At 46.0% G+C, this 21,292-nt stretch overlaps 1 protein-coding gene across 1 annotated transcript in view; it reads left to right on the top strand.

Annotated features, from left to right (window-relative positions):
• Positions 1 to 21,292, top strand: part of Fndc1 (fibronectin type III domain containing 1) — an 87,741-nt gene that overhangs the window by 38,514 nt on the left and 27,935 nt on the right. The window contains exons 6-14 of the mRNA XM_026787320.1: positions 1,994 to 2,092; positions 4,265 to 4,382; positions 6,614 to 6,801; positions 7,682 to 7,789; positions 10,887 to 11,075; positions 12,772 to 15,183; positions 17,240 to 17,340; positions 19,472 to 19,583; positions 20,459 to 20,926. Of these exons, the coding sequence (XP_026643121.1) occupies positions 1,994 to 2,092; positions 4,265 to 4,382; positions 6,614 to 6,801; positions 7,682 to 7,789; positions 10,887 to 11,075; positions 12,772 to 15,183; positions 17,240 to 17,340; positions 19,472 to 19,583; positions 20,459 to 20,926 (3,795 nt within the window). The remainder of the gene's footprint in view (positions 1 to 1,993; positions 2,093 to 4,264; positions 4,383 to 6,613; positions 6,802 to 7,681; positions 7,790 to 10,886; positions 11,076 to 12,771; positions 15,184 to 17,239; positions 17,341 to 19,471; positions 19,584 to 20,458; positions 20,927 to 21,292) is intronic.

Raw genomic sequence — 21,292 nt, 5'->3', positions numbered from 1 at the left:
AGATTTCATCTGCTAAGGGCGTAAGTACAGACCGTTAGGGAGCCTAGGCAGACACTCTGACAGTTCCCTGAACCCCCAGGCCTGGCTCCCTGGACCATGCTGTAGTGTGAGAGGCTCAGATTTGAACTGGTGAAAACCCTGGGCAGTGGCTCTGCTCCTCTTCCTGAAGCATCCCAGAAGTCTCTGCTTCATCAGACGCTGTATTCAGCTGCCTGCTGCACATTCCAGGAGAGTGTCTATCAAGTTCCTTGATTGGGTGCTTCCCAATTGGGTACGACGGTGTGGTATTCCAAGAGACAGCGGTATGGTGTTCTTTGTATCCACATGGTTCCCACAAGGAGGCACAAGCCCTTCTGAGCCACACAGAACCTCTGAGCTATCTCAAAGCCCAGCCAAAAGACACCAGCCAGCCCTCTCCTCCAGTGCCACAAGAAATGTAGCGAGAGCCGAGGAAGCAGAAGGAAGAATCCAGGCTGGGTGTTCTCCATGAAGAGCAGATGTGGAAAAGGAGACTTGGTGGTGTGAAACCATACAAGAATCTGGGATCACTCCAGTCCCTTGTTCTTGAGCTGTCCCTTTGCCCCTGGATGGTTTCATTCTGCATGCTGTTCAGCTCTGGCTTGATGATACAGACCAAAGTCTACCCGGTCATCCAGCTCAAGAGGAAGACACTTTGCAGATCCAATACTGTGGGGGAGTTCTGTTCACATTGAACACTTCCTGTGAATGCTCAGAGGACCCTTGTTCATATCAGACACTAAAACATAATTTGGCATCGTCCTGTTCTTCATGGCTGCCCTGTTGGCTTTTCTACTCTTCAGTACTACACCTCTGCTCACCTGAAGATGATATGAACTTGTTCTTTTGCTGCCTAAACTTGAACAAGTTTGGACCTAAGGTGTATGTGACCTCTAAGCCCAGTGTGTAATCACATAGGGTAGGCCCTTCCCAGCTTTTTCTACAATATGTTAGCTCTTGAGTTGTCTTCTCGTGGACAGATTGGGCTTCTCATGGTGGGTTTGTGTGAGGAGAAGGGCCTCATACAACCAGGGCAGAGTGGGGTGAGGGTGAAGGGAATTCTCCGGGGTATGCTGTGCCCCGGGAAGCCCATCTTTGTGAGGTCTTCTGCACTGTTCACCACAGAGATGCCACCATCCACTGGACATTGCAGGAAGTGGACACACACTGAGGAACCGTAGAGACTGGCTTGAAGTCACATTGGCAATGCATCTCACCCCTAGACAATCACCAAACACACTTTATTGGTGGTCTTCTGTATCTGGAAAATCCCTGGGAGATGTAGCGAGGCCAAAGTGATAGTCAAAGGAGGCCCCACACAGAAGGGGATGGGATAAGTTCTGCAGGTGGAGTAGCCTCAGGACCACAGAAGGGAGAGGAGATGATGAGATCAGGCCCTAGGCAGGAGTGGTAACTGATAGAAGACAAGCAAGTCTGGAGACCTTTAGGAAGATGCAGACTGGAGACCCTTGGGAAGTGAAATGTGGTACTCTGTTCTCATGCATCAGAGGCTGAGAAATGAGCCAGCCAAGGACTGCATTGATGGGGAGTATATGGGATGTTCTGGGGTCATTGGGTGGCGATGCTGCTGTCAGTTTGGAGGTTGTATTTCCACCCAGTATTCAATAACCAAGGCATAGAGAGAAGTGTACATTTAGTGTTGGATGCTTTCTGCTCTATCTCTGCGACAGCTGCTTAGGGCCTGCTCCTTCCTCAGCAGAAATTAGTAAGAGCCTGGGCCTCAAAGTTGGGTAGAACCAGTTGGAAGACCCAACTCCTCTGTGACTTTGGCAGTTGCCTTACCTCTCTGAGTCTGACTTTCCTGTGAAATAAAGATCGTGATAAGGCACAGTGGGCACGAAGACTGGTATGTGAAATGCTTAGCATAGTTGGGGCAGGGGAGGGGAAGCTCTTAGGGCAGAGAGGGTCCTGGGGAATGAGGGCACTGTCCCATGTCCTGCTCTTTGGTCCACAGCCTCTGAGTCGGTGTATGTGGTCTCCCTGCAGTCCACCAACTCCCAGGGGCAGAGTCAGCCCGTCTATAGGGCTGCCCTCACAAAACGGAAGAATTCAGGTATGTTCCCAGGGATGCAATTGGTGAAGCCGTGGTCTGGGGTGACTGCTGTGTGGATGTGTTGGCTGTGATGGGGTGATGGGTGTTCCCCATGGTGCTAACTGTGATGGGGTGATGGGGTTGGTGACTTTCAAGGGAACTGAAGGAAACTATAGGGCAGAGTGTCAGAGGTACGAACACGTTTCTTTCATGCGTAGAGACAGGAGAAGTCTTTGGATGAAGTCTGTTTCACTGCGGATTGCAGATAGCTTAGCAGTACAGTTGCTTTGTGCTAGAGGGAGCGAGGCATCGTGCCATGGAAAGACACAACCTTGTCCATCTGTGATTGTCCCTAGGGAGATACTGAACCCAGCAGGAGAAAGCACAGGTGTTGCTGGAGCAGCATGGAGGCGCACACACCACCGTAGCTCACCTTATGTAGATGCAATGGCATTGAGAGTAGTATGAAAATACATAATTGTGGGTTCACTAATATCTCAGTCATTGTGCACTTATTGAAGTATATTTTCCTCACACCCATTGGTGGGTATTTGTTATATCACTCATAATATTAGCCAATCACACACCTTTTCTGGCCATGAACCTCAGTTAAGGTGCTCTAGCTCCTTTCTGCTGCTGCGATAAACACCATGACCGGAAGCAGCTTAGGAGAGGAAAGGGTTAATGTCCTGTTACCCTTTGGGTGACAGTCATCCCTTGAGGGAAGTCAAGGCAAACACCTAAGCCAGGACTGAAGCAGAAGCCCTGCTGTGCTTCTGGCCCACCTGCTGGCTCCAGCTCAGCTAGGTTTCTTCAACAGCCCAGGCCCACCTCCCTGGGATGGGTCCTAGTTGGTCTTCCCACACCAGTTGTCAATCAAGATAATCTCTTATAGACATGGCCCCGGGCCAATCTCATCAGGGCAGTTCTTCAGCCGAGGCTCTCTTTTCCTGACTCTAGCTGCTGTCAGGTTGCCAAAAGCTAAACAGGATAGGAGGAAACCCCAGCAGGGTCCCAGTGTGAAATGGAACTTGCTATGGTTTTCCACGCTGCATAGGGATGTCCCACCTAGATCCTGGTTCATTTGTATCATTCAAAGATTACTACATAGAGCTTGGGCGGCTCTTCTAACAGTCTGTTCCAACTTTTCTCACTTAGGTCAAATATGTATTCTTTTGAAATTAAATGACCCATATACAGAAAACCAAAACATAAGAGAGTTAGAAAGCAAAGCTGAGGACACCTTGTGGGTCTTAGTTAGTTACAGACTGGAGTATGATGGTGAACTTTGTGACTACATTTTTGATGACAAAAATAAATGACAGCAAGGAATTGACAAACTTACCTCTATCTTATATCTGAATATAACATTTAATCTGCCTTGCAACCACATACTCCAAAGTGTGAAGAACATTGATTCCCATGAAATTCATAACCGTTGTTTAAAGCAGACTCTTTACTTCACATTCCGATCTCTAAAGACTAGCAATGTGAACTCCCACCCCCACATAGCCTCATGAAGGTTTTAGTATTCTAAGAAATTTGCAGCATGTAACGAGCAAATGCAGAGTTTCTTGCAGCGTTTTCTAAGAAGGGGTAGCAGCTCCTTTGCACTCCTCTGATGCTGCTTGGCTCAGTTAGCTTTTACAGTGAACTCCTTACTTCCTAGAGAATGGTTAAGAAAAGTGGAGATCTCCCCCATCTTAGCTGGTGTTTCTATTCTTGTGGAGAGACACCTTGACCATGGCGACTTGTATGAAGGAAAACGGTCAGCTGGGGTGGTGGATGAGAGTTTAGAGGTTCAACCCACTATCATCATGGTGTGACGTGGTGCTGGAGAAGCATTGAGAGGCCTACATTTTGCAGGCAACAGGAAGCAGACTCAGTGTCACACCGAGTGAAGCTTGAGCAAAAGAGACCTCAAAGCCCTCCCCACAGTGACACACTTCCTCTACTGAGGTCACACTTACTTCAACAAAGTTACACCTCCTAATAGTGCCACTTCCTTCGGGGGCAAAGTTTCTTTTGACCTCTCTCCCCCAATATAGACAGAGTGATCTCTTATCTTTCTGCTTATCTCATTTGACCTGAATTAAGAACAAGCAACTAAAAGTTAGGCATGGCTTGGCCTGAGGAAGTCAGTAGAGAACCTATGGTAAGAGGAGCCGTTTTGTGTGCCCACTGTCATTCCAGAGGACAGTGAGCTGGATGTACCTGAAGATATCAGTGTCCGGGTCATGTCATCTCAGTCTGTACTCGTAGCCTGGGTGGACCCTCTTGTGGAGAAACAGAAGAGAGTTGTCGCATCAAGGTACATTCGCTTATTTCTTATCTTTATGTATGAGGAACACAGCTTCTCTGGACTTCATTCAGTAATTTTCTTTTTTAGCTTTGTAAAGATTTATTTATTTTACTTCTTGTGCATCAGTGTTTTGCTTGCATGTATGCATGTGGACTCGTGTACCATGTGCACAATTGGTGTCTACAGAGGTAGAAGAGGGCATCGGATATCCTGCAACCCGAGTTATAGATGGTTGTGAGCCGCCATGCAGGTGCTGGGAACCAAACCTGGATCCTATGGAAGAGCCCAGTGCTTTTAACCACAGACCCATCTCTCCATCCTGATTTCATTTTCTTGCCTGTGTGGGTGCCAACCCCTCTTTTGCTACTGAATGTTTCAGGACTCTGTGGCAAGCTGTTTCCTACAAATCAAATAGGACCTGGGAGTGTAATTCATGGAACAGGAATTCACATCTCTCGGGCTCCATTTTGTCTGTGTGGAAATTTCCTATGCTTGTTGTTCCCTGGCCTCAGTTTCCCTCTGTGCTGTGTTCACGGTGAGAGGAGTCTTCTTGAAGAGTCAAGGCTGGATGGATTTTTATGTAGAGTGGTAGATGCTTGTTGAATGGTGCACACATGGCTTCTCTGTAGACATTCGCTGATCTCTGAAGTATGTCATGTCCTGCTTGTTGTGTGTAACAAAGAGCACCTTTTCTTAGCTCATGATGTTGTGCTGGTCTGTCTTTTATACCCATCTGTAGCAGCCACAGACAAAACAACTTTATCAAGTTAGAATCATCTTTATATGAGTTTCATGATTTTCCAAACTGCAGAGAAATTCCGCTAATATGAGTAAAAAAAAATTTCTATGTTCTAAGACTTGATAGTTTGTACAACCAAGAAAAAGCCAAAGATTTGTAGCCTGATTACTATGTACTGAGTTTCGAACCTGTCTACAGCAGGAAAGTGGGACATACTTTGAAATATAAGAAATACAATGCTCAGATTATGAATGTGTATACACTATGATCCCTAGTAGGTACAGGATAGGCTTGACTGTCTGCTGGCGGAATGACCCCTGTTGAGGTGCTCAGAGCAGTCACTGTGCTTCTCTGTCAGTATACACTCCCCCAACAGGAAGCATTCATAATTACCCCTGGGCTTTGGTTTCCCACGCCTTGTTGAAAACCAGAGGAAACTAGAACTCTCCTCAGAAGGAATGCTTTATCCATTGCTGTGCTGTGTCTTCAGCTGATGCCTTCTCCTGCCATCTACACATAACTGATAACACCTGTATGCACACACATGTACCTGTGCATGCAGAAGCCAGAGGTCAACCTCGGTTGCTGTTCCTCAGGTATCTTTTGTCTTTTTTATTTATGATCTTGATAGAGACTCTCTCACTGGCCTGAAGTTTGCCAAGTAGGTTAGGCTGGCTGGCCAGCAAGTCCTGGGGTGACCCCGTCTGGTATTATAAGCATGTACCCCCATGCCTGGTTTTTTTTTTCCTACATGGTTTTTGTGAATCAGACTCTGGTCCTTACACTTGCCTTGCAAACACTTTACCAACTGAACTCTCTTGATCCCTGAACAGATCAAGACACATTTTTTTTTTTTTTTTGCCTCAAAGGCTTTCTAATGAGAAGTCATGAAGGAAAGCTTGATTAAAAGACGTCCAGGCTTTAGAGTTTGCTGCCCTGAGAGTGTTGTAGAGGTATGCTGTCTGGGCTTTCTGAGAATCAGTACATTGGGTGTTTCTCCCTCTGCAGATCATACTGGGCCTCTCTAAGCCACTCTGTCCTGCTCCATTTCACAGCAGTCAGTCTATTCAAGGCCCCTTGTTCCCTGTTCTGAGCCTGTAGAACATGCCCAAATGAGCATGAAGTGAGGGTTTCTATGTGCGCATTCATGTGTGTGTGTTCTTGGGACTGTCACATTCTTCAATCCTGTGCACACACACCATTACCTGCCTCCCTTTACACCTTCCTTTTGTCTTCTCTGTTTGGTCTTTGGAACACTGGGACATTTTCAGTCTTGGACAGCAATACACTCTATATTTCTTGGCCTGTTTTACACTTCTTTCCAGGGACCCTGTCTGCAGACTCTGAGAGCCAATGATACAGTCAAAGCTTAGATTTTTCTCCTCACATCTCCCCCCTCACCTTCCAAAAATCACCAGGGAGAAACAAACAGCAAGGAATCTGGAATTCAGCTTCAAAGACTCTGGCCCCCACGAGGATTGTTGATTGTGTTTTCTCATAGACAGTACACTGTGCGCTACCGTGAGAAGGGGGAGTCGGCCAGGTGGGATTACAAGCAAGTGTCTAACAGGCGTGTACTGGTGGACAACCTGATCCCAGACACGGTGTATGAATTCGCAGTCCGGATTTCACAAGGTGAACGAGACGGCAAGTGGAGCGCCTCCATCTTCCAGAGAACGCCGGAATCCGGTTTGTGTCTGAAATGGCCTTGGGCTTTCTACTGGGGACCACTGGTAACTGAGAAGTCAGGGTGACACAGGGTAGGGCCGGCCATGTTTACAGTCTCACTAACTAAAATCTTACTAGTAGAGTTTGTATTAGAGTTAGAGTTTGGGTTCAGAACTATTAAATTAAAAGGGAAAGAGAGAAATGAAAGAGGTTAAGGAGCAGTTTGTGTTGGGCCTATGCTTTGTACTGTGGTAGCCCGTTTCTGCCAAAATGTTCTTCTGCCGTGTCAAACCTACTGAGTTCCAGGGTGTGGCATACACAAGTTGCTGTTGTGGCCACGGATGTCCCTGGGTGGCCTAGCTTTTGATATGTGTTCTTCCTGAGGTTGGGGTTATATTTGAATTTAGGGAACTTCTTTTCTGTAGCCAATATTACTCAATAACAGCCAGAACTACATCTTTAAAAGTTGTAGGAGGCTGGATATGGAAGCATGACTTTTATCCCAGCACTTGGGACACAGAAGTGGTGGGTCTATGTGAATCCAAGGCTAGCCTGGTCTACTTATCGAGTTCCAGACCAGCTAGGGTAACATAGTGAGTCTCTGTCAGAAAGACAAAAGTTGCACCGAAAGGATGTTAGAGATTTTGCAGTTCTGATTCTGTGATATTGAGCCAGAAGAGAAAATTGGAATTTCTAAAAGCCTATTTCTAAACTCGCTGCATGAGTTGGAGGAAGTGACATTAAGCCACTTTCCAGAAAGCTAGTGTAGAGCCATCGCTCGTGTGTCATCAACGTGAACACAGTATCTATTTAGTAGATAGTGTGGGAGGGGCCTGTCTCTACCTCCACTTGGAAGGTCCACGAGAGCCCTGTGACATCTTTGTTTTCTGCTATCCTCTAGCTCCCACCACTGCCCCGGAGAACCTGAATGTCTGGCCAGTCAGTGGCAAGCCCACAGTTGTCACCGTGTCCTGGGACGCACTGCCAGAGACCGAGGGGAAAGTGAAAGGTAGCTGTCTCCTCCTTACCCCCTAGTGTTCTTCCTGAGCAATGCTACTCTGGTGACTGACAGAAACTAGACAGACACCATGTACCGTGAGATACTAACCCGGGGACATGGAGGCTTCCTGAGCTGTATGTGATCCCCTGCCAGCTATTCTTGTGATCTTCCTGCAGGCGGGATCTTTAGGCTAGTCACCCTGGAGACATTTTTAACTGTACTATGTGCTGTCATAGCCTTTATACCCTGTGCTAAATCTAGAGCTTTCCCTTGTGCCTGCGAGATCCTGAAAGGAGAAGCTGGCAGGGGTCGGCCGGGACCATAAAGATCTTTAATGACACAGTAAATACTTTTAATGGGGCTGAAAACCTTAAGTTATAACTTCCAGAAAGTGGATTTGTTCCCTAAATTTCAGCCTGCATTGATTTATTTGGGTCAAGGAAAGGATGAAAACAATAGAGAAAAAGATTATCAGAGCCTTAAAAGGGTAAAAGGAGACAGAGGTGTGTACAGCCGGTGAGACCGCAAAGTAGTCTGTTGGGACTGCTAAGTAAACAATGGGAAAGGCTCAGAAATGGAGACGTTTGAAAGACTCACGCTGGATTTTGCCTGGCTTTGCTGACAAGTGCACCTCACAGTAGGAAGGATGGAACCTCTATTAGAGAAAGGAATCTTTCTATTGTTACAAGGTGCCTTAGTTAGGGTTTCTGTTGCTGTGAGGAGACACCATGACCACAGGAACTTGTATAAAGGAAAACATTTAATTGGGGTGTCATTCAATTCATTATCATCGTGGTGGGACATGGTGGTGTGCGGACAGGCATGGTGCCGAGAGCTCTACATCTTGCACAGGCAACAGGAAGTGAACTGAGACACTGAATGGTATCTTGAGCATAGAAGACCTCAAAGCCCACCCACAGTGACACATTTCCTCCAACAAGGACACACCTCCTAATAGTGCCACTCCCTATGAGATTATGGGGGCCAATTACATTCAAAATACCACATTAGGTTTGGTTTGCAAATTTAAATCTGATACCAACAAAAGCTCTGAGAAGTTTGTTCAGGCTTAGAGAAACACAAAAAACCATGACCAGTCTCCTTTGAGAATTTCCCAAAGGAAACTATTGAATGGTTCATTTTTTTTTCATTCAACCGTAAGATGATGTGGCTCACATGTCATGTGACTTTGTTAGAACGGTTTGTCTCCAAGAAGATGATTGGCATAACTCTCCTATACTTCTTTTCTTTTCATTTTTTAGAAAGAATGGATTTTTTTCTTCAAAAGAAGTTTGTCTCCATAAGCCACAGGAACAAATGAAACAAATACATATTTAACTGGCCCCTTTAAGTCATGATTTTTATGAAAACATAAACCCTGGCTCCCTGTGTCTAAGGACTGTGAGGCTGGAAACGCCTCGAAAAGGAAGTAAAGACAACATTTTGGCTAATTAGATTTTCAGTTTTTGACAACAGTAGTTACTGCTCATCTAGTGAATTTATTTTCATAATACAGACTCATTCTTTTTCTGTCTCACATCTTAGTGTATATCACAACCATTGCTGAAGGAAACCACAGGCCAGTCAAATGTTGCCAGAAATGAGAGCTACTGAGTTCTTACAGATGGAAGAGATTTATGTGTCTTAACGCTGTTTAGTTTCCATATGGGTATAATTCAATTGTGAGATTAAAATTCATGATAAATTGGGGATATTTTCTGTGTCTGGGAAACATAAAACGTAGTAAGAGAGTACATATTTTGATAAGGCTAGGAGTTTTTCTAGATGTACCTAATCCATTAAGGAATCTAATTGTAAGGTTTTGTAGGATGGAAGCTCACCCACTTCTTACTTTTTGTGATTATAAATGACAAGTTCTATGAGAAAGGAGTGCTGTGTTCCCCAGACAGATGGTGCAAAGACTTTTCTAGGTGGAAATATTATATATTTAGTGCACTGTGAGACGCTGAGGCCTTAGAGGAAGGGGAAAGATTCCCTACACTCATGTAATTGCGTGGTTTTTCTGGGATTCAAAGGATTTTTTCTGAGGTCATGCTCATATTAGCTTGGTAAGTTATTGGAATCTTAAATTTGTTGAGAGAATAGGCAAGGGCAATTCTTTGTTGAACGTTAAAATGACACTATGAACTATGCATTTGTCTTTATTGTTGCATATATATATATGTACATGTTTCTAAATATATAAATGCAACCTGCCCAACCCAGCTAATGTTATTTGTATACACATAATTTCAGGGCTGACGCTTGAGAGAGGTAGGAGGGGGAAGAGGCAAAATGGTGTAATTACATTTTAATTTCAAAAAATATAATAAAGAAGCTTAAAATATAAATAAATATTAACAAAATTCAGATGTAATAAAAGAAACAGTTCCTCATACTGAACTGTTTGTGGTTGCTAAACTGCAAGGGCATTCTGTGCTTATAGACAAGCCAATAAAAATGGAAACTTTAGGAACCACACCGCTCTATCAGTGACTTTCCTTCGCAGTTTCAAATACTATGAAGTATTCTCAGCAGCACAGCGTGAATAAGAATGTTTATAATTCTTACAAGAATGAAATTTTACCCCAGATATGGAATTTTTTTCTGAGTTAATATACTAAGAGTTACTCCACTTGGTAAATGAAAGCTGATGTAAGGAGTTATTCAGAACCAGTTTCTGGAAGTTGGTGCTTTTGGGGTCCCTTGGTTTCTTATGCTGGGGTATGCTGATGGCACTATAGAAAGTTTGTAAGTAAATGGGACCCCCAAACTAGTATATATATATATATAATGTATATATATATATAATGTATATATGTATATATATAAATATTTGATCATTTGTATATAGACAACTGCCCCTACCTCGTGTGCTTCATTTGCTTAAGCTAGCAAGTTGCCCGCCTGTGACTTCCAAGGACACTAACGAGTGTGAGCTTGCCTTGCACCCTGTTCTTCCACAGCAGCTGCCGACCAGGTGGTCATCGCCAGGGTGTTAGCTTCAGCCATGTGTGCTCTAACTCATTCTGCCCCCACGGTCTGTCTGCTGGATGCAGGACTGTTTTCATTTTCTTCCTTCCAACTGTCTGCCAAATCATTTCAGAATACATTCTTTCATATGCCCCGGCTCTCAAACCATTTGGAGCAAAGTCCCTCACCTTCTCTGGACACACCACTTCTGCCCTGGTGGACGGTCTGCAGCCTGGGGAACGCTATCTGTTCAAAATCCGGGCCACAAACAGGAGAGGCCCGGGGCCACACTCCAAAGCCTTCATTGTCACTATACCAACAAGTAAGCATTGTGTGTTCGCGCTTTTCCTCTCTCCTCGTTCCTGTTGTTTGTTTTGTGTTACTTTGAGTCATGCTTTTGGGTTTAATGTGCTCAGTTGATTTTTCAGGGGTGAGTTTGCACAGCTGTTTCTAAAGTGCTTTGTAGTCCCCTTTGAAATCAATCTTTCCAAAGACTAAAATGTTACTACTGATATTAATTTATTGACAGTATTATCAATATATTGATTATACGATTACTTTAGTATTAGTGTTTTACTTGGGGCTTATATTGGGAGGGAAAGAACATGTTTGTAAGCTTAATTTGGCCTTTTAATTGTAAGCTTTATGCTGCATGCTTTAAATGGTTCATTTTGTCCTCTAGTATTTTGGGGTACAACATTTCTCAGAAGACTTCCAATTGCCTGGTTTATCTGATCAGTAATAAAACTAACAAGTTCTCAAAGATCCAGAGATGGGGTGGTCTGTTTGTGGACCAGGCTCCCTTCATTGCTTCTTTTCTGCATTTATTCTGGAAACACACAGCTGTCTCCTCTGTGTGCTGCAAAAACCCCGTGGTTTCATGCTGGAAGACACTGAAAAAGCTGTCTGTTCCCTCTAGGTCCCCCTGTTGCTGTAGGAACTCCTTCCCAATACAACCTCCCTTCCCTCAGCCTGTTCTTTTCTCAAGACAGAATGAACCACAGGATATGTTTAAGATACTGTTTTGTCGACTCTGGGCTCTAGTTTAAGCCTAATTTTGGAGATATAAATGCATCCAATATGAAAGACACACTAGGTCAGAGAGACAGCCAGTGGAAGTGTGTTGAGGGGAGACGGAATCCTGGTGGGGCTTCAGAGTGTTCAAGCTTGGAGCTCACTCGAGCCACTTACAACTTCCATCTGCCATTCCCCTGAAACTGAGTATAGGTGGCTTGACATTAAGAACAGCCATGCTACATTGGCATCATACTGGTACTTAGCTTAAGAAAGCCCTACTTAAGACCTTGTACTTATGAAACCAGTGACTCATAGTCATGTCTCAGTGTTTTGGGGTTGGTTCCAAGACCTCCAATCATGCCAACTCTGCAGAGGTTCACGTCCTTTTCTCTGAAACAGAAGTGCTTGCACAGAACCCACACACACATCTCCCCGTATGCTCTAAATCACTTGTAGCCTACTTCCACAATAATGTAGTGGAGACACTCTGTGGACACTGTATTACTTAGGGGGAAATGAGTCTACACACGGTCAGTACACACACATTTCCCCGCATGCTCCAAATCACCTGTAGCCTACTTACACAATCATGTAGTGGAAACACTATATTACTTAGGGGGAAATGAGTCTACACACGGTCAGTACACACACATTTTTTTTCCTTAAATGTTTTTGAGGCAAGATTGGTGGAATCTGAGTCTGCAGGATCCGTTGATGCAGGATACAGGGCTGACTGTCCATCTAAGCCCTCATTCTAGAATTTCTTCAGATGATACAGCGAGGCGTGCCCTGACTCAATCCACATATAGGATCTAGAACTCTGTTGTACAAAGTAAACTAGAGCAAGAACAGAAAGAATGTTATAGTTGGGGATGTGCATGTGTCATGGTCTAAGGAATTAGAAGGGATCAGTTGCAATGAGACACGTGGAACTCCTCCACACTGGATGGCAGATGCTCCTAAAGCTCCCCTAACACCCACCATTTAAAAATCTGTTCCAGCCAGTTCCCCAGAGGCCAGTGTACACCAGGATGGAAGGAACATCAGGAAACCTGAGAAACCTCAGCCTTCTCCCTTTACTCCTAAAACCGCAGCTTCTTCAGAACATACACCCCCAGCCAAAAATGCCATGGATGATCTCCTTGACTTAAAGAACAAAATCCTGGCTAACGGTGTTCCACCTCGGAAAACTCAACTTCACTCTAAAATGGGGGAGCTAGATCCCCAGACCACGGACGTCAATGGTGAGGAGGAGCTGGATTCCCTTGAAGATCCTCGTCCATCACGGGTGGAAACCCTAGACCGGAGGCGACCCCTGAGGGTACCAAGTAGATCTGGTCATTGGGTTCCAGCTCCTGGCAGGACTCCAGCAAGGACTGGCCTACCAGTGCTGCCCCGCAAGGAGGGGATGGATAGGCGTGGCACCTCCCTGGTCCCCCACCCTCATCCAAGGGTTGAATCTTCAGTGACTTCAGTCTCTTCTACCTATACCCAGCTCAGCTCTACAGACAATGATTCCATGAACCAAAATGAGGATGATCAAGAAGTTTCCCCTGACCCTAAAGCTGCTTCTTACCAGACAACTAAGAATCCAGTTGGGTCCAAGCCCACCGCAACCCCTCGCCACCATGTGGCTTCTGACACGCTCAGGGACAAAAGCAGGCTGCTCCCAGGGGCGAAGGCAGAGTGGTCTGCATCGAGGCGTTCTCAGTCTTCAACCAGTGAGGAGGATTCCAGTGTTGCGGCCCAACCCCTGGGTCACGGCCCCCTGCACAGAGGCTCCTCTCGACCACACTCCAGATCCCAGCTTTCTAGGGGCTGGAAGGATCGCCAGGATGCACCTTCCCACGCTGCTGTGTCACCTTCCGGCTCTTCTCGCCCCTTTTCCCTGGCAGAAGGCTCAGAGGAAGAGGACACTTCTGATGGTGGAGGAGATGTTGACAGAGATGCAGGGGACACCAGAAGACAGGCTGAGGTCACTGCTCAGACCCAGCAAACCCGGCCTGCCTTGGGACACTTCAGTTTGACACGGAATAAGCCCTTCTCTGCCCACAGCAGAAATCCGAACAGATTCCCCAGATTCCGGGGTCTAAGACTGCAGCCCTCTGGGTCTCCTCAGTCTACCTCAACTCCGAAAGTCCTCACCAGGTCTCCTTCACAGTCAGCATCCCACACCAGGTCTAATGTCTATGGAGATGGTGAGGATGAAGAGCCACTTCCAGCCACTGTGGTCAACAATCGTACTCCTTCCTCGTCAAGGCACCCAGCCTCTGGGGGATGGGACACCCTAAGAAGAGGCCCCCAGAGAGGGACTAGCTTATACAGGAAGGATCCCATCCCAGAAAACCCCAAAGCTGCTGGAGCAGATGCACATCCTGGGGGCAAATCCCCTCTGTCCTCCAAGGCACAGGACTTTGAACAGAGAACCAATGAGGATGCTCATCAGACATCCCCAGGGTCTACCAGCCGCCAGTTACCCCCTGCTCGGCTTCCAGCACCAAGGTCACAGCCCTTCCCTGGGTCCACTGTTCCCAGAAGAATGACATCTGGCCGCAGCTCAGAAGTTTCTAGTTCTCAGAGTAAGAGTGATGAGTCAGGGCGTGACCGGTCACACACAATGAACTCCCATGGGGTGCTTTCCTCGGCTTCCCAGAGTCAGGATGAGGAGTCCCAGAGCAGCTATGAGGAAAACAGCACTGAAATTGAGACTCCAGATTCCCGGACTCTCACTCACTCGGCTCGTGCCAAGGATGCCACTCCATCCACATTCAGACATCGGCAGGTGGGCTCCCAGATAGGGAACAGCGATAGCAGCCCTCAGCCCAGCCACACAAGAGCCTCTGTGAGACCCAGCCGACCTGGCAGCCCCCACCCTCGGGCCCAGGTTCCTGGCAGGGCTGGATTCCAGGCCACACCAGTGAAGAAGATCTCCCCTTCCAAGGGTCCCCTGCCTCCTGAATCTCTGCAGTCAGTCTTTACTGAGGAGGAGGAGGAAGAGGAAGAGGAAAAGGAAGGACTTTTAAAAGGCAAGGAAGACTCTCTGTCCACCTCAAAGTGGCCTTCTTCCTCCTCCCACAGGGGCAATAAATACGCGGACAGAAACTTTGACAAAGACAGGGCTGCGGTTGGGCTGGTTCCCCAGGGAGGGAGCCTTGTGCAGGAGGCTAATGCCATCCCTGGAAGGCGACCACCAGGCAGCCCTTCAATAGCCACACACCCACCTCCACGGTATCAGCCTCGAAACCCTGCTACTGCAAGTCCCATGGCCAGCACCCACTCCTGGCCAAGGTATACCACCCATGCCCCTCCCAGCTACTCCTCCACAACGCCCATGCTTTCCTTGCGCCAGCGGATGCAGCGACGATTCCGGACCCCAGTCTCGCGCCACCCGCCGAGACCCGTGCTCGCACAAGGTAACTGGTTCTCACTTTTAGCCAACCAACCTTTTATATTTCTTTCTAAAAAGTGCTAAGTGGTTGTTTCAAAGCTTATTTTAATTTGTGTTACTAAGCATCCATGATAACCGAGCAGGTATCATTCCCACTTCTCTGTTCAGTTGTGTGTTGGGGCCGTGGTTGGTTGTACAGTGGCCACTGCTTTTAGATGGATTTGACCTGCAGAGGTCAGAACTGGAGGCGGATCGAATTAATACAGGCCAATTGGTATAAGATAAAACCACTTTAATATAAACAGCACACTCACGCAACCGAAGTTCCCGCGATGCCCAGAAACAGGAAACAGGAAGGGGTTACCAGCGTCTGTGCACCCCAATTTATAGACATTTGTCCGAGGCCGTCCCGCCCCCAAAGGGCGGGCTCTCCCTACACAGAACTGCCGGCTTCAAGTCACATCAGAGATGTCTGAGCTGCAGCTGGTCTCCGGACACCGAGAATATTGTCAGCCTCCAAACTGCCCCTTCATCTGGGACAATGTGTCATACCCAAATGTTATTTTCAGTTATCCACTTGACAGAAGATATTTAAGGAATCAACAGTAATAACACATGTATGTGTGTGTGTGTATATATGTGTGTGTATGCATATGTGTGTATGTATGCATATATGTGTTTGTGTGTGTGTTTGGGTATGTATGTGTGCATGTGTGTGCTTGTGTGTATGTGTGTGTTTGGGTATGTATGTATGCATGTGTGTGCTTGTGTGTATGTGTGTATGTGTGTATGTGTGTGTTTTTGTGCATGTATGTGTGTATGCAAGTGTTTGTGGGTGCTTGTGTGTGTGTGTGTGTGTACAGGCTTGTCTTCTGCTTGTTTCATCCTTATCTTTTGCATGTAAAACTTAACCAAATAAACCCTAGCACAATTTCAAATATCTTCTGTAGGAATTTCTTAGATATTTCTTCACCAAATAGTGTCTACAACCTTCAGAAAGCACGTGGTAACGTTGTCATAGAGTTGGGTCAGGCTAACACATGCCCGGAATTCTGTAACAGACAATGGAACATAGGCAGCTATGAACTAGGGTCCATGTGAACCCACAGGACAGGATCCCCAGCATTTGCATTAAGTTTGCATTCTGCTGAACCTTGCACTTCCCTCGTATGTAACTGGAGTTTCTTAGAGCATCTTCAGCAAGTGTGTGGGAATCTGGTGGCATTAGTTATTGATTCATTAATTCATTCACTTGAGACAGTGCCTCACCCTAGTCCCGACTGGCCTGGCACTTACTGTATGGCTCCAGTTCCCTTCAAACTTAAAGCGGTTCTCTTGTTTTAGCCCTTGAGTGCTGAGGTGCAGGCATCAACCACCATGCCTGGCAGCATGTTAATTTGCTTGATGCATTGTCCCATGTGGGGGTAGTTTTTTCTCCTAGTGACATAGAGCTAGATGTAGAGTTTACCAGGGTCTTGTATGTAAAAGAACACACTACATGCTTGCTATACAAGGGGAGGCATGCACTAAGTCTGACCAGCAGTATTGTCAGAAGCCCTGACTCTTCTCCTGAAGTCAGCCTGGGCCTCAGAGGCTATCAGTTGATAATAAAGGCCACCTGTCCCCTAAAGGAACTGGTCAGAAGCAACTCATTTAACTTCTCAAGCTGCGCTGCAGAGCCCAGCATGCCAGGACAAGGATGACTGGGACCTGGGACAGGGGGCAGCTGGAAATAGCTGTCCTGTTTGGTGGTGGCTAAAACTCTTAGAGATCATCCCCACTCTTCTCTGCGATTCCACTGCCTTCCCATTGGTAAAAATGAAGCTAGAGCCACTAAGGTCTTAAACTTCACGAACAGAGGTACTTAGGAGGGCATTCTCAGTCTCCCAGCATGGTCAGGCTGTCACTTCATTGTCCTGTAGAAATCACAGTGCAAACATCTAATACATAGATGCTACTGGTTGAGATTCTATTTTGTGTTTGTTGGAAATGAAGTGTTTGCACTTACAGGTTGATGAAGTCAGTGGTCTAGGAAGGTTGAATTTACTGGGAACTTCTTTCCCCTCTTCCCCGCTGTGTAGGGTATAATGGACGACCAAATGTGGAAGAGAACATACCTCCTGGTAGTGTTGGAAAACCGAACAGACAAAAGATTATCAATGGTCCTCAAGGAACAAAGTGGGTAAGGTAAACTTCTTTACACGCTCAAGGTGTTCTTAAGTGCTGGGAAGAGAAAACCATGGATACTGTGTGCCAGTAAATCAGCAGTCTGCCCCTCTATTCCCTCCTCCTCCCTCCCCTCTTCTCCCCCTCCTCTCTCTTCCTCTCCCCCTCCTCTCCTCTTTCTTTCCCCCTCCTCTCTCCTTCCCTCTTCCCCTCCCCTCTCTTCTCCTTCCTTCCCTTCCCTCCCCCTCTCTTGTTGATAAATTTTCAGTGTACTCCAGCTGGCCTCAGACTTGAGATCCTCCTGCTCCGCAGCCTCTCTGGCACTGGGACTGCATAGGTGCCACATCCTCTTCTAGAATTTAACAGCTTAAGAAAGAAGAAAAGGATAGGTCTCATGTTTAGCAAAGGCGATAGCCACTCCACAGTAGAAACTTTCTCTTTTTTCTTTTCCATCCCTGGTTTTAACTGCCTTAAATATAATTGCTGTCAATGTCTAGAAAGTCTTTGGTGATCAGTGAGGCTTAGCCTTGGAAAACCCCACTCTGGGGTTTTTCCATTTGACTTGATTGACAGGAAGATCAAAGAAATTCATGGTCCTACCGCAGCAGCTACCTGGAACCTAACAATGGCTTTTCCTACATTCCACCCTATATTTAATTTTTATTTTTAGTTTAGTGTATAATTAGATAGTGCATTTATTTTCTGTTAGTTGTCTCAAAATCTTTGTAACGAAAATAGTAAACCCAAACCAAAAAGCTAAACAAGTGGACAGTTTTATCAGCTAATCCCTTACATCTGACCATTGTCTGACTGAAACTGAAAATATGTCATAGTGCTTGTCACTAAGATGATGAATATGCTAAACTCCTGCCCGGGGCTAAGACAAATGTTTAGGGGATTTGGGGGGTTGAGACAGTGGATAGAAAACAGTATTCAGGGCCTGAAAACATCCCTTGGAAGAATGAAAAATCTCACTGTAGAAATCACCAGCCAAGCTTTCTACTTAGGATGAAAAGGTTTTAAAAATACATGTACTGAAGGTGTCTGAAAAATTTCACCACAGATGGCCCAAGGATGAGAGCCATGACAACCAAACAGAATTGCTTTATGAATGGTTTTGAATAGGAAAGGTCTTGACACTACCCTGTCCAAAAGCTGAATGGCAATCAAAGCTGATTTTGAAAGTAGGATCTATCACAAACGTCTCGTTTTTGCTGTCAGAACAGGACATTTTTTGCATCATGGTTATGTAGAGATGGGTTTCAGGTGTTCCTCGGTGTGGGAGCACTGTGGCCTTGTCAGGCCCGTGTGTATCTGAAGGCTCACTAACAGACAAGATTGCCTGTGGGGGCAGGACCATACTGAGGGACTATCAGGAAAGAGCTGGAGATTCTCAGAGGGAAAACAATAAATTTCCAAGATTTACAATTTCTTAGAGTAAGAAGTTTCTGTATGCTATATTTTATAATATTTCTATAAGTTAAAAAATTTTAATTAAATAATCAAAATTTTATTTTTAACATAACACAATGAAAGCATTTCATATTTTTAAGCAACTAGTAATATTTATTTATTCACTCATTAAATATAAGGAATACAAAAAAAAGGAAACAAACATTCTTTACTCAAAACTGCTTCTCAGAAGTGACCTGTTGGGGACATTTTGGTGGATACCTTTTCAGAACACATGTCTTTGACATTTTCAAGCTTATGTATAAAGTACATTGTTTTTTTTTACAAAATTATCAGTCCCATTACATGGATATGCATAAAGCTAGGTCACTATATACAAGATCTCATATTCCTCTATTGGCTGCTGCTGGGCCGTTATTTATTTAAGTTCATCTGTCAGTTGATAGATTCTGAGGTTGGCTCTTGTTTACGATGTACTAAATGGCTGGAAAATACTTGAAATGTCTTTTGCATATTTGGGAAGCAGAGCAGCTTCTGTTTCATATAGGTAAGCATTGGTACAAGGCAAACAGTATGATACAAGATGTGATTGCAGACACTGCGAATGATAGTGACAAGGGGGCTTCCCTCTCACTTCCTTTCTTCTGTGGATGCTCACATGTCTGTGCCCACAGCTGGAGATGTGGACATTTGGGGATCCCCAGTACCCCTCCATCTGTGTTGTCTTGGTTTAGGTTGTGGACCTGGATCGTGGCTTGGTCTTCAATGCTGAAGGGAGATACCTCCAAGACTCCCTCGGCAACCCTCTCCGGGTGAGACTCGGGGGAGATGGTCGCACCATCGTGGGTGAGTGAGCTGCGGGGTAGCTTTTGTCTTCCCCAACCCCTTGTTTCTAATGGTTTCCGTGGTCTTGTTGCTCTTAGCCGTGTGAGAAGAAGGTCCCCCAATGGGGCCAGAGCTAGCTCTTTTCTCATGGCTTTAGTCTCCCTGTTTCTTCAGTCTCCCCCTCTAGAAGTGTTCTCTAATTTGTTCTTGAACTTGGTCATTTAGAACTCAGGTCAGAAAAGGATAGCCCACAGGCTGTACTGCCTGATTGGGAAGACTGTGAGAATAGTTCTTACATTTTAAAATAACTCTTTCCCCTTGCCCCAAAAGAAGAATGTCTGTGGCATATGATAAAATGATATGAAATTCACATTTCGGTGTCCATACACGGAAGCTAACTTGGAATATAGGAACACTTACTTATGTATCATCTAGCTCATCACTTACGTATTGTTTAGGCTTTGTCTGCTGAGTGTTTCGCTCTACAAGGACTGAGATGAATAGCTCCACCTGGCCCGGGAAGCTTAAAAGACTTACTCTCTGGACTTCTGTGGAAATGTTTGCAGTCCCTGGCCCAACCTAACATGTTTTCTCCCCGAGGGATAGAAAGAGCAAGCAAAGGACCACTTCCCTTAACAGACAGTTTTCTCTGGATGTGGAGCACACCGACTCAAGAGTTTATGTAGTTCTATAACAGGAATGATGGGCAGTCTCCTAAGCCCATCTCTCTTCAAAGCAACAGATACCACCACCTCAGACACACACCATTGCTCCTCTGTCTTTTGATGATTAAAGTGTAGGCATGCATACGCTTTGAGAAGATGCTTTCTCGTTGTGTTTTCTGTCCCCTGGATTGTTTCACCTTGTTGCTTATCTCTTGCTTGGCTTCATTTCAGATCTGGGAGGAACTCCTATGGTGAGTCCCGATGGCCTCCCCCTCTTTGGGCAGGGGAGACATGGCAAACCTCTGGCCAGTGCCCAGGATAAACCCATCCTGAGTCTCGGAGGGAAGCCCCTGGTGGGTTTGGAGGTCATCAGAACAACCACTCATCCTCCCACCACCACCATGCCACCAACCACGACGACCACCACTGTGCCTACCACCACAACCCTTCAACCCCAAACCACCACCACCCATCGGACCACCACCCGCCGGACCACCACCACTACCACGCGCCGCACGACCACCACCAGGCGTCCCACAACTACAATCCGAGCTACCCGGAGGACAACCACCACTACCACCACTCCGGAACCTACCACCCTTTCTCCTACCTGTCCCCCTGGGACCGTGGAACAACAGGACGAAGCCGGCAACCTTATCATGGGCGCAAATGGGATCCCGGAGTGCTACCCCGAGGAAGGTAACCAGCTTTGTTTTAATGTAGAAAGCTTACTCGACAGAGGCGGGTCTCAGAGCCTGCCAGAAAGGGGTGAGTACTGGGCAGAGTGGATTGGCAGCCAGGCAGAGGCACTTGGAATCCCAGGGCCGTTGTTTGTCAACACTTTTACAGCAGGGTCGTCAGATTCAGGAACTAAGAAGTACAGTGTGAGATGCACTGTGTCACATATACAGTGTATACATGTGTGCGTTTGTTGTTCATCTAAAACCTCAGGGTGTCTTTTGTTTATCCGACAGCTGAAACTTAGTGTTATTGGTTTGGGATATGTTTTCTTAGATGCGTGCTTCTGTAAGTTGGTGTGTGTGTGTGTGTGTGTGTGTGTGTGTG

Source organism: Microtus ochrogaster, linkage group LG9 (assembly GCF_000317375.1).
Source record: "Microtus ochrogaster isolate Prairie Vole_2 linkage group LG9, MicOch1.0, whole genome shotgun sequence".
NCBI lineage: Eukaryota > Metazoa > Chordata > Mammalia > Rodentia > Cricetidae > Microtus > Microtus ochrogaster.
Note: the sequence above shows the minus strand (reverse complement) of the source record. Positions and strands in the feature narration are given on the sequence as shown.